The 12,562-nt window shown below is 52.2% G+C and overlaps 1 protein-coding gene and 1 non-coding gene across 2 annotated transcripts; one reads left to right on the top strand and one right to left on the bottom strand.

Annotated features, from left to right (window-relative positions):
- Positions 1–762: 762 nt before the first annotated feature.
- LOC140594848 (transforming acidic coiled-coil-containing protein 3-like) lies at positions 763–3,904 on the bottom strand. The gene is made up of 2 exons (XM_072731947.1): positions 3,838–3,904; positions 763–1,358 (listed from the first exon to the last, which is right to left on the bottom strand). Exons 1-2 carry the CDS (start codon positions 3,902–3,904, stop codon positions 769–771), a joined length of 657 nt encoding a protein of 218 aa, XP_072588048.1. The 3' UTR covers positions 763–768.
- A 7,354-nt stretch (positions 3,905–11,258) lies between these two features.
- On the top strand, positions 11,259–11,329 carry LOC112920403 (small nucleolar RNA SNORD47). The gene has a single exon (XR_003235061.1). It is a non-coding gene; the product is annotated as a small nucleolar RNA SNORD47 (small nucleolar RNA).
- Positions 11,330–12,562: the final 1,233 nt, after the last annotated feature.

The following is a 12,562-nucleotide window of genomic DNA, read 5'->3' as shown; positions in this document are numbered from 1 at the left end:
CAGTCTCGTGGGTACCCTGCATCTCTAAGTGCCAGATGGAGGCAGGGCTCCCAAGACCTGTTTTAATCTTGTCATTTTATAGAAGCTCAACTGTGAGAATGCAGGTCCTGATCTGCAGGTGATAGGGACATTCTTTTTTTTTTTTTTAAGGTTGTATTTATTTATTCATGAGAGACACACTGAGAGAGGCAGAGACACAGGCAGAGGGAGAAGCAGGCTCCCTGCAGGGAGCCCGATGTGGGACTCAATCCCAGAACCCGGGATCACAGCCTGAGCCGAAGGCAGACACTCAACTGCTGAGCCACCCAGGCACTCCTGATAGGGACCTTCTGACCATAGAGGCCTGGCACCCTTGGGGCCGTGGCTGGGGACAGGGAAGGGCGGCAAGGCTTCTGGCAACCAGCAGTGGCGGCCCTGTAGCCCTGTGGCCTCAGCATCAAGACTAAGGTCCGAGGCCCCCCGGGAACTCCTGCGGGGCCCCACCTCCCTTCCCACGCGTGCCTGACTGTGCATTCCTGCTCGCTGCAGCCCCTGCATCTCTGTCTCTCTTTCCTCAGTTCCGTCTGCCCAGGTCTCCAGGCTGGGTGGCTGCTGTATGATCACACTTGGAGGCTGTAGAAATCTCCTCTCCCTTTGCCCAGGAGTGGACATAACCCTCTCTTCCCCCTGAGCCAAGGTGGTGAGGGAACCCACCCAGAGGCCTGAACTGATGTGGCCACCCTGCAGCGACCTGGCTAGGGTGGCTCGGCCTCAGGGTGGGGCTTCAGGTCAGATCTTCTCCATCTTGGAAATGAGGTCATCACAGATTGGGGTTAATTCTTCATTTTCCTTAGTCTTCTGCTTTACTGTCTTCTCCAGTGACTGGATGCGCACCTGATCCTTCCTCAGGCTGGCCTGGAAGGCCGGGGCCTCCGCTTGGGCCTTGCCACGCACCTGGACGATCTCCTCGCTGGCCAGCTTGAGCTTCTCTTCTGCCTGGGCCTTCAGGGCCTGGTACCGCTGGCCCTCCTTCTCAATCCTCACTATGTAATCTTCGACACACTTCTTCAGAGATTCTTCATTCGTGTGATACCCCTCGATCACTTCCTTCTGTTTCTCAAACCGCTTGAAGAGGTCAGAGAAAGACTTTTCCATGGAGCTCAGGTCTGTAGCCAACTGGTCTTTTTCCTTTAGAATCTTCTGGATCTCAGCTTTTGCTAGTTCCTTCTGTTTCTGAGCCTCCTCCATCCCCTGATACTCGATCCCCTCAAACTCGTCCATTATCTTCCCCATTTCCAGATTCTTCGCATGGAGTGTGTCACACCTGCTCCTCAGCAAGGAGTTCTTCTCCAGCAAGGCCTCTGCCTTCTTCTTCTTCCCTTGGGCTGGAGAGCTAGGGGGCCTGAGTCTCTAGTCCACAGCCTGGGGTGGCCCTGGGCGGGCGCTGGGGGTCAAAGCTCTGGACTGGGTTGTGCTTCGAACCCGTCTCTTCTCTTAGAAATCAGCGTTAGTGTCAACAACCTTTTCCCTTTGGCCACAGAATTTGCTTAGGCTCCAGACTCAAGTAGGGGTCCCTTTGCAGTCACCTGTTCAGACCTCCTGGATGGAGATTGAAAGCTCCAGGTGTGCAGCCGGTAATCCTGTCTCCCTAGCCCCTGACTTCTGTTCCATTTGGCTTGGGCAGATGTAGATTCCGGAAGGGGCCTAGCACAGCGACTGGCACATAGCATGTGTAATAAATGGCCACTCTTTTTGTCACTACTATTCATTAAGTGTAAATCGATGGTGGTGATGCTGCTGCTAATAATGGTGATGATGCTGGTCCCCGAAAGTCTGGCATCTCTCGCTAAAGTGTGGGCCAGGGTCCACCTGGGCCCACATTGTCATGATATCACTTATATTGTACATGCACTTTTACCTAAAGTATCTCACTTGATGCTTGCACCCCTTTGCCTGTTGTCAGATGGGTAGGTGGAGGCTCAGAGAAGCTTAGTAAAATGCTCAGGGCCACACAGCTCACTGGTGATGGAAATGAGACAGGAACCCAGCCATCCCGATCCTCAGTGCGGTGCTCTGACCAGCCCCCTTAAGGGCCCTGCCTGGGGGGTTTTCATGCCCCCTGCTGCCTCTGGTTCCAGGGTCATCTGCAGAGGAGGACAGGCCAGCTCAGTCTTGAGTTTACCACTTAGGTCTCTGTGTAATCCCCGGCAACTCACTCAAACCCTCTGAGCCTCAGTGTCCTCATCTGTAAGATGGGACTAACAGCAGGGTTGTTGTCAGGTGTAAATGAGGTAAGGCGTGTTCGGGTATTAGCATGGTGCCTGTGCTTAGTCAGTGCTTAGTAAGCGTAGTTTCTAGCAGGGCAGGGATATGACTGCTCCTTGGGCAAATCCCAGGCAGCCGGGGCTGGGGCCCCTGCCCTAATCCTTCCTGTTGGTCTTTCAGCCTTCCCTTCAGCTTTTCCTAGTCCTTTGCTGGTTGTGATCCATAAAGCCCAACTTGTCTAGGCCTGCGTGAGCTCTGGGACAAGGGGTCAGGGTCTCCCAGCATGTGTGTGTGTGCGTGCACGCAGTGTGAGAGGCTATGACACTATTTTGCACAAGGTGTTCTGGCCATCTGGAATGCCCTCCCTGGTGTCTCCAGGCCTCCCAACCCCTCCCATTGGCTCTTCACACCTTGAGTTGTTGTTAGGAGAAAAAAGGATCATGCAAGAGGCTGACTTTCCCAGAAGCTCTCCCCCTGCCACTGGGTTTGTTTCAGAGCCCCCTCCAAGGTCAGGCCCAGCTGCGGAGAGTTAGGGGATTTCACGCACATTCCTGGGAGGGGAGGGACTATCTCTCTGATGGGGATCCCTGATGGGGATCCAGGCAGGGGCCTGACCCGACTTCTCTCTGAGGGAGGGGATGAGCGAGGGGTAGGGGTATCCAGCCCGAAGTAGGGCTGGGGGCCTGGGGAAGCCATTTATCTGCCTCCCCCCACAGGGCATGGTCTGGGGTGTAAGTGGTTCACCAGCCCTCTCCCACTGCAACATGCACGCTGCCCCAGGTCTCAGAAACAGCTTGTCCTCTGAGCCCCTGCTGCCTGCTCAGGGGGGCCCATCACTCCCTCCCAGTCTCCATGGTGCCCAAGGAGACCCTCACCCACCCCAGCAAAGGCCAGGGCTTCCTCTGGATTGTTTAAGGATGGCCTATGAGGGGTTACGCCTCCAGTTTTTATAGGCTCTTGCCCTCCTTGGTGCCCCTCTCCACAGGCTATGGCTCAGTGTCAGGGGTCGGGGAGAGGGGCGTACAGGGGTGGAGGCAGTGCTCAAAGCAACCCCCCCATCACCCAGTATGTGGCCCTGCTCTCCTAAACTTCTTGCCACACATCAATCACTGTCCATAGGGCCAAGTCATTCTTCCACTTTATTTCACTGGGACAAGCCGAGCATTTTTCAAAAGGAACATGGCTAAGAAAATAAGAACAGGCAATATGAAAACACAGGAGTGGCCGAGTTCATGGAGAACCTATTTCTTATCCTAATGTCATTTGTCATCCAGTCACAGACTCCTGAGAAATCTCTTGAAGGTCAGCACTGCAGGCAGAAAGCTTGGGCTTCCCTGGAAGGAAGTGAGGTCCCTGTCCTTGGAGGTATTAAGGCAGGGCATTGGAGGCTCGTTGGTGGGAGATGATTCTGAAAGGTCATTGCACCATGGTGATTCTTTATAATCACATAGAAGTTCGGGCTTTACAAAGGGCTTTCACCTGTGTTCTCATGTCTTCGGTACAATCGTGGGAAACACGCAGACTGCTTTACAGATAAGAAGACTGAGGCACAAGAGAAAAGTGGCTTTTCCCAAGTGTCCTTGAGGTCATGACCACCCTTGCTGGGATTCACATTTCGAACCCCATGGGGGCAGAGCTGCTTCAGCTTCAGGGCACCCATGGTCCTGCCCCCACTAAGCTGGAAGTAGGTTTGGCTCACACTCGCAAGGCACCTAGGAGGTGGACAGAGGTGATTCTGGAGTCAATGGGCCTTCAGCCCTGGACAGCATCACCCCCCACAAGGACACATTAGCATGACAGGCTGGTGGGGAGGGTGTCTCAAGGGAATCAGAAAGGGTAGAAATCCTAAAACAAAGGCAGGGCGCTGAGGGGCTGTCTCCCTGGGAGTGGTGAGTGTTGATGGCCTAGCTGGCTGTCCATCCTGGGCAAGGGGCCCTCCATCATCCCAGGACCCCACATCAGGGCTTCTCCCTGTAGAAAATCTCCCAAACCAAATACATATCGAGAGTAATCACAGCACAGTCTGGAGTTATTGAAATGAGAGGGGATTTAGATGTGAAAACGCTTATGTTAAAATGTAATGAAACTTAATGGCTTTTCTCTGGGCCTTGCCAAGGTGGCAGGTGCAAATCCCCTCCACTCAGGAGGGGCTCTGATTCTCAGATGGGGTGTGTGGGGGCGGGTTGGCAACAAGCTTTAAAACCCGAGGGGGTGCGGAAGACTCAAGAATTCTGGAAGACTTCAAGACCTAGACACATCTAGGGAGGGGAGGAGGAGTGGGGCAGTTTAGTTCTGGCAAGTTCTAGGAGCAGCACCATAGGATGCCTCAGAGAGAGGATTTGGTTCATCTGTTTTTCCCTCAGGGGAAAACAATCTTAAGAGAAATGGGGACACCTGGACTCCAGGTCCTTCCCGGAAGGGGTGCCGGAGGACGTCTGATGGGGACAGGGGCTGAGCATTTAGGTGGGTGCGTGGGGCTGGGTGGGGTGGTATGGAGATGGTGTGTCCTGTGCACAGGCTCCTCGGTTGTGCCCTACTCGCCCCTCCCTGTGGCCCTCGAAGTAGGCGTTATTGTCTCCATATTACAGCCCTGGCCTCAAGCACCAAGCCAGTGAGAGACAGATTTGGTGGCTGCACCCAGGCCTGCATAGCTCCAAAAGGGGGACCGCCCACCAGTGTTCTGGGTGGGGAGAGGGGGTGGTCTGGGCTAAGCTTCAAGACTCCGGAGCTCTACCTCACACGGGGCTGTGTGTGTTCAGTGTGTTTTGCAAGTTATAAACCATTGCGAAACTGTGAGCCGTGGTGGCATTTTGGTTCTTTTTAATAAGAAGTTCGCTACATTGCAAAGAGCACTTGGCTTGGAGTCAAAAGGCCTGAATCCAAGTTATGAGTCTACTCCTCACCACCTGTGTGACTTTGGGCAAGACATTTAGCTTCCTGAGCCTCTGGTTAATCATCAGCTAAATGGGGCCAGGAAGACCTGCCTCCTGCTTACCTCCCCAGCTGGCCGTGAGAATCCTGGGGCACACAGCTTCCCTTCCTGCAGCCCAAGGGGCCTGGCCCAGTCTAGTTGATTCCTGCTGCAAACCTTTACATGGACGTCCTCTCTGGGTGCTGGGTTTTCAACAGGCTTTTCCAGATCACTTCCGTTTTACAAAGTCATCTTTGATACCATCTTTTCCAAGAAACCTTTCCCCCCCGGGAGCCCCACCTGTCTCGGATGACTCCATCTGATACCAAATGAGGTTCCCACACGCTCAGTTGTCCCCTGCCTGGGGCACTTGCTATTGCATGGGCATACTGAAACTTGTTTCAGGCCCAGGGTCTCTCCACCCCGCTACGAGTGAGGCTGGTGTGGCCCCTCTCCTGGCTCTCTTCCAGCCCTGTGGTCAGGACATAGCTCTGCTCTTTAGAGTCTCTATGGTTTCAGGCAGTGGGCAGGGGGTACAGTGGTTAGAGACACAGCTTCTGAAGCCAGGCTCCTCCCTACCCCCAAGAGCTAACTCCATGACTTGAGCAGCTCTCTTCATCTCTTCACTTCTCTGTGTCTTGGGATGGTGATAATAATACTGCCCACCTTCTGAGACTGAGGTGAAGATTTATTTTTTAAAAAGATTTTATTTAAGAGAGAGAGGCAGAGACATAGGCAGAGGGAGAAGCAGGCTCCATGCAGGAGCCTGATGCGGAACTCGATCCCAGGACCCCGGGATCATGCCCTGAGCTGAAGGCAGGGGCTCAACCACTGAGCCACCCAGGTGTCCCAGTGATTTGTAATTCTAAAGCAGGCAGGTGAATGTCTTGCTCGGGAGCTGCATGTGTTGTGCCGTAGGGCCAAAAGCTTTTGGCACTGGGTGTGACACCCAAGGGCCCAGGCTTGGGGAAGGAGAACCTGATCGCTGGAAGGTGATGGCAGAAAACACAAAAGAGGATGGGCAGATGTTGGATGGTGAGTTTTCCAAGTCAGGCTGTGTGCTGTCTCTCTCTAGAGCCTGTAGGAAGGCTGGTACCAGCCAGTGGGGGACCCTAGATCCCTTAGAGGGCTGGGATGCCTCCTGAAAGAACTCTGTGTAGGGATCAACACTTTTCATTGATCAAAACCCCCAATTTTTCCTTCTCTGGAGGAAAGCTCTGGAGACAGCAGCCAGTCTTTCCTGGGGTCTGGCCATCCCCCTACCCTGGGACTCCCTAAGTGGCCTGCCAGAAAAGACATTCTCATTGTGATCTTACCTATTGGGGACCCCTTCTCTGCTCAGCCCATGTAAAGGCTTGGATCTTTGTTAGTGGGACCAGATTCTTCACTTCTGTGTGGAGGAGGGCAGAGTGGGGGGTTCTCACCAGTAAGCGGGGTGAGAACAGCCCGATAGGCCGCTGCCCGCCCTCCCACACAGCCAGCCAGGCTCCTCTGAGAGCTGCTCTGGCCACTATCACCCCGGACATCTAGTCTCTGGATCGATTGCAGTAGATGGAGGTGATGGATGGGGTGTGGTGACTCATCAGTATTGGGGCTGCTGAGGAGCTCCGGGCGACCTCCTACTCCAGCCCCACTCAGTGTCCAGAAGCAGCCCAGGAGAGGCCGAGGCTCCCAGCTTCCAAGCTCTTTGCCCACATGCTGATAGGGATGGACTGGGAGGCAAGGAGCCTTGCTTGAGAAGTGGCTATGATGGAAGTAGAGCCCCGATTCCCAGTCTGGCCTCTTCCCAGTCCCTCCCTGCCTCCTGCCTGCCATCCAGCTCTGACCACCAGCCCTTCCCTCCAACCCTTCACAGTCCTCAGTGAAAACGGCAGCTGGGTGTGGCTCACTGTCCCCTGCTCTTCTTGTGAAACCCTAGGATACGTGCATTGCTTAAGTCTCAGTCTGGGCAGCAGTGGAAGGTTTCCCAGCCAGCCTCACCCAGCGTGGCCACTGTGGTGCTCCACACCTCATCGAACCACAGGGTGTTACTCTGTTTTGTGTCAGGATGTGACTCTCCCGACGGCTGGCCCTTCCTGAGGCTCTGGGACCCGTCCAGAGCGCACGCCGTCCTCCCTCCTTCTCTGGCTCTCCCCAACCCGTCCTGCCTCCCCAGTGCCTCCTGGGCCCCCAGAACAAGGACCTGTCTGAGGAGGGCCACGGCATAGCTGGATGGACACTAACCCCTCCTCCTGGAAGTGCATGACAATGGGCTTTCGAAATTTTCTTTAAAGCCTAGGGTCCTAAAAAAAAAAAAAAAAAAAAAAAAAGCCTAGGGTCCTTTCAAAACCCCGAATCTCAGTCAGTCATATGAAGATATGCTTGACATCCTTAGTCATCAGGGAAAGGCAAATGGAAGTCACAATGGGATGCCACTTTGCCCCCACCAGCACAGCTACACCTGAAGGAACAGATGACAGCGTGCATAGGCAAGGAAGCGGGGTAAGAGAACCCTCGTACCCTCCTGGTGGGGGCATGAGTTGGCACAATCACTTCGGAAGACCGTTTGGCTGGATCTGCTAATCCCCATCCCACTCCCAGGTTTATGCCAAACAGAAATGAGTGTTGTGTGCCGCAAAGTTACATATGAGAATGTTGTAGCAACCTTAGTCATAACTAGCCCCAACTGGAAACACCAAACACATCCGGGGAGAGAAGCAATGCATCGCAGCAGATTCACACAAAGCAGTATTACACAGCAAGCAAAAACACGCCTCATGGGTACATCTCACAGGCATCATATGGGGTGAAAGAAGCCAGACACACAGGGAGCTTGAGTGAGCATCTGTGTCTTGATGTGGGGCAGGTGGTGGTGACATGGGTGCATGTGCCGCTGCACCCTTAAGGTCGGTACACTCTATTGTTTGTACAGTGTTCCTCAATTAAAAATATATGTGAAGGTAAAAGCAACAAAATACTAAAACCTTACACGAATTCTGGTAGGTAAAACAGATGGAAGCTGAGACCCATCCTTTTGCTTTCCACCTCCGGAGCCTCCTGGGGCATTTTGGCAGATGCCACTCGGGAGAACACATTGGAAGCCTTTTCCCTGGGGTAAACATGGCCTCAGGGATCTCCATCAGGACCATGCCTCGGAGGGACACATCCCAGCTCCTCTACACCTGTGTCCCTCCCACCGGATGGGGGGTCTTGTGGGACAATGCAAATCATGGTGGTTGCTGTGTAGCCAGGAAGGCACAGAGCTGAGCCCCTAGCTGGGACTTGGCAAGTGTCCTAAGGCCTGATGTCATTTCCATGACAGGTTCCATTTCCCTGCCACAGTTTGCTGCGTAGGGCAGATAGGCAGTGGGGAAAATAATAGTAAGAGATAATTCTAGCCTAGCTTAACTTGACAGAGCCCTCGCTCTGTTCCAGGCATTGTGTTAAGTACTTTACAAAGGGATGATTCGCCTTTAATCCCTACAGCAGCCCTCTGTGGTAGGTGCCACTATTATCTGCTTTACAAATAACTTTCTCTATATACAACTGTTTTTATTCATCTCAGCAGTCTATTCTTACAGCTTGAATTATAAAGCTCAGGGAAGGCAAGCAACTTGCCTTAGGTACACACAGCTGATAAATGGTACAACTAGGGATGGAATCAAGGTCAGTTGGACCCTAAAGTCTGCCTCTTTCCTTTCACCAGGGTTTCAACAAATGTCTGCTGTGAACTGAACTGTTAGAATCATCTAAAAGGACCACAACGGGCTGAAATACTGACCCCGATCATTACGATAAATGGATAGCAGAGAAAAATGAAAATTACCACATTTAGGGGAAAAAAATTGACAGCTCAAGTACTGGGTGAGGAAGATCTGCTTAGTAGTAGCACAGATGATAAAGATTTACACATCCACCCACCCACCCATCCACCCACCCATCCATCTATCCACCTATCCTTCCATCTACTCATCCATCCATTCATCTACTCATTGTCTCATCCATCTACTGACCCACCCATTCATCCACCCATCCACCCATCCACCCATCCATCTACCCATCCATCCATTCATCCATCCATCCATCCATCCATCCATCCATCTGTCCATCCTTTCTTCCTTCCTTCCACCCAGAAATGTAACCACCAGGACAGCCCATGCCATCAGGTGTTCCATGTCACTGCTGAGGTCAGATTGGGGTGGCTGTATCCACCGTGTAAGAGAGAATAGGGCAGGTTCAGGGAGGACATGCAGGTAATCCTCCCACCCTTCCATCTTCCATCCCCTGCTGGTCAGATCAGTTCCAGGGAACAGTATTTTATCCCTGGTCCTCAGAATGAGAAGGAGCTGGTTATGTGTTGTTGTTTTTCCAAACAGGGACTTTAAAAAAAAAACATTTTTAAGAGCAGTTGCAGGTTCACAGCAAAATTGAATGGAAGGCAAAGATATTTTCCATATACCCTATGGCTCCATTATGCACAACATCCTCTACTATCAAAATCCCGCACCAGAGTGGTTCATTTATTACAATCCATTCTGTTACATTCAACAAACTTCTGTTGATACATTATGACCACCCAAAGTCCATAGGTAGAGGGGGTGGGGGAAGGGTGAAATAGGTGATGGGGATTAAGGAGCACACTTGTCGTGAAGAGCTCCAGGTGATATATGGAGGTGCTGAATCACTATATTGTACACTTGAAACTAATAACACTGTATGTTAGCTAACTGGAATTAAAATAAAAACTTTAAAAAAAAGAAAAAAGCCAAAGTCCATAGATAACTGGGATTTTTGATATGGCTTTGAGAGCTTGCTCTGTGCTGGGCATTGTGATAATGCTTTTCCATAACTACTGGTCAACTGAACCAAGACTTGAACCCAGGTTTGCCGGACACTCAAGTTCAGGCTCCTAACAGATGTGTTGCTAAGAAAGCAGAGGAATAAATATATGAAGAAGAGGTTTAGCTTGGACCAACCATCTCCAAATATTTGAAGGACTGTCCTAGGAAGGTCAAGGAATTACCTAGACCAGCGAGTGAAACTTAGTCGGGGGGAAGTTTTATCTGAATAGAGGAGTTGCCCTATAATGATAGGGCTTACCTCGAGAGGTAGTGAGCTACTCGTCATCAGAGCTACCTGGGATGCTTGAAGGAAAACCCTGCCTTGAGGGAGGTTGGTCCATTCCACCTGCAAGGTCTTTTGACTCTCACTTTGATAAATTTGGTTTAAGCTTTATTGGGCACCCACTGCATGTCTGCCCTGGGCTAGGTGCTGGGGATGAATTAGACATGATCCCAGCCTTCAAGGGGCTCACAGCAGAGTGGGGAAGGCAGCTTGTGTGGTTCTAGTACCTGCTGACTCCTGTTGGCCATGGAGGCTCTTTCATGGCTCAGGGTCCTTGGAGCATTTCACAAGGGAAAGGAACTGGCCACTGAGTGAGGGGAATGGGTGTGATGAATTCAGGCTGAGGGGACCCCAGTGTGTGATGTCTGAGTCAGACATCCTCTCATCAAAGGCCTGCTCCCTGTGGAATAGAAGACCCTCCTCAGAGAGGCCTCTATGGGTCCTTGTGGCTGGTCCTCAGACAAAGGGCACAGGCCTGCTCTTCTCCCCTCTGCCTCTCTCAGTGGGTCCCATTTATCTAAGAGGACTGTTAGTGGCCTTCATTAAAAAAAAAAAAAAAAAAAAAAAAGCACATCTACTTCTTCCAAGGTGGTAATACAATGGAGCAAGACTCTCCACTGGAGGAGGGCCTGTTGGACCTCTGGCCTGGGCTTTTTTTTTTTTGCCCCCTGCAGGGAGCCTGATACGGGACTCGATCCCAGGACCCCGGGATCACGACCTGAGCCAAAGGCAGATGCTCAACCACTGAACCACCCAGGCGTCCCTGGCCTGGGCTTTTAACTCAGAATCCTGCTTTGCCTTCTGGTGTGTACCTGGAGACCAGGTGCCCAGGAATGGCCTCAAGCCAGAAAGCCTGCCTCGTGAGGGCTACAGGTATTGCTCCATCCTGGCTCCTCCCTGGCCTCCACCACCGCCACCAGCAGCCGGGGTCCCAGGTGTCTGAGGTGATGGTGGCGGTGATGACAGAAGTGATGGATGGGGAGCACAATAAACAGCACGTAACCAGTGATGTATGATTTTGCCAAATGACATAGAATGCTATCACTCATAAAACCGTTCCATTTTGTGGTTAAAGAAGATGTGGCCTATGTATACACTGGAATATTACTCAGCCCTCAGAAAGGATGAATGCCCACCATTTACACTGATGTGGATGGAACTGGAGGGTATGATGAAATAAGTCAGAGAAAGATGATTATCACGTGGCTTCACTCATACGTGGAATATAAGAAATAGTGAAAGGGGCCATAAGGGAAGGAAGGGAAACTGAGTGGGGAAAAATTAGAGAGGAAGACAAACCATGAGAGACTCCTGACTCTGGGGAACAAAGGGTTGCAGAAGGGGAGGGGGTGGGAGGACGGGGTAACTGGGTGATGGGCATTAAGGAGGGCACACGATGGGATGAATGAATACTGGGTGTTATACTGTATGTTGGAAAATGGAATTTAAATAAAATTAAGAAAACAATGACAATAAATAGCATGTTTGGCACCCCAGCTCTTACTTGCTTAAGCTGCCAAGTCACCCACCTAGCCACCCCTCATTCTAGTTTCCTATCTCAGGGCCTGCTTCTTCCTCCTGCTAGGCACCTGGCATGACCTCTGCTCCACACCACTAGAATCTCCGGGGTAGCTTGTTGTGCATGCATCTGTCCCCTGTCTGGGTCAGCACCCCAGAGGCTCTGACTCTATTAATCCAGGGTGGGGCCTGGGTATTTGATTTTTTAAAGTCCTAATCGATTCAGCTGTGTGTGTGTCCCGGGTTCAGTTCTCTGACTCAGTGGAGCCTGTGATGTATATGGATGATGCCCTGGAACTGGTTCTCCAGCCAAGCCAGGCTGTTCTGTGCCCTTCCTGGAGGAGCTCAAGATGAGCTTAGATGCACCGGCCTGGAGGGGCCGGCTCAGATGAGGCCCCAGGCAGTGGAGTGTGTGTGCCAGGGGGTGTGTGGTTGGCAGAGGGGAGGGAGAGGAGGGGGCAGTGCCTCAGCCACCCATCCAGTTGTTGGTGGCATGGAGGCAGAGTGGGGAATGGCCTGATTCTGCCATCAAGGCTGTAAACCAGCAGAGAAAACAGTCTGGGGGCCACAGAAGCCAGTACCAAGGCGGAACCCAAGGATTGCTCCCCAGAAGTGTCTGGCCATGGGTGCAGGGCCGAGGTGCTTCCAGGAGCAGGGTTCCCCCTCCGGCTTTCACAGAAGCCTTTCCTTGTGCACCTCCCCCCCCACCCCCCCCCACCCCCCCCACACACCTACCTCCCATTCTTCAAAAGCATGGCGGATACCACCTGTGATCATTGAGATTTA

The sequence above is a fragment of the Vulpes vulpes genome, chromosome 12 (genome assembly GCF_048418805.1).
Source record: "Vulpes vulpes isolate BD-2025 chromosome 12, VulVul3, whole genome shotgun sequence".
Taxonomy (NCBI): domain Eukaryota; kingdom Metazoa; phylum Chordata; class Mammalia; order Carnivora; family Canidae; genus Vulpes; species Vulpes vulpes.
Note: the sequence above shows the minus strand (reverse complement) of the source record. Positions and strands in the feature narration are given on the sequence as shown.

What these genes read in the sequence shown, in the direction of transcription:
- LOC140594848 (XM_072731947.1), bottom strand. Translation starts at nt 3,904, where the DNA reads ATGGGTGCCCTGAAGCTGAAGCAGCTCTGCCCCCATGGGGTTCGAAAT. An exon ending in TGTGAATCCCAGCAAGGGTG is followed by an intron (nt 1,359 to 3,837) that starts GTCATGACCTCA and finishes CTCCAGCCCAAG; the next exon opens with GGAAGAAGAAGAAGGCAGAG.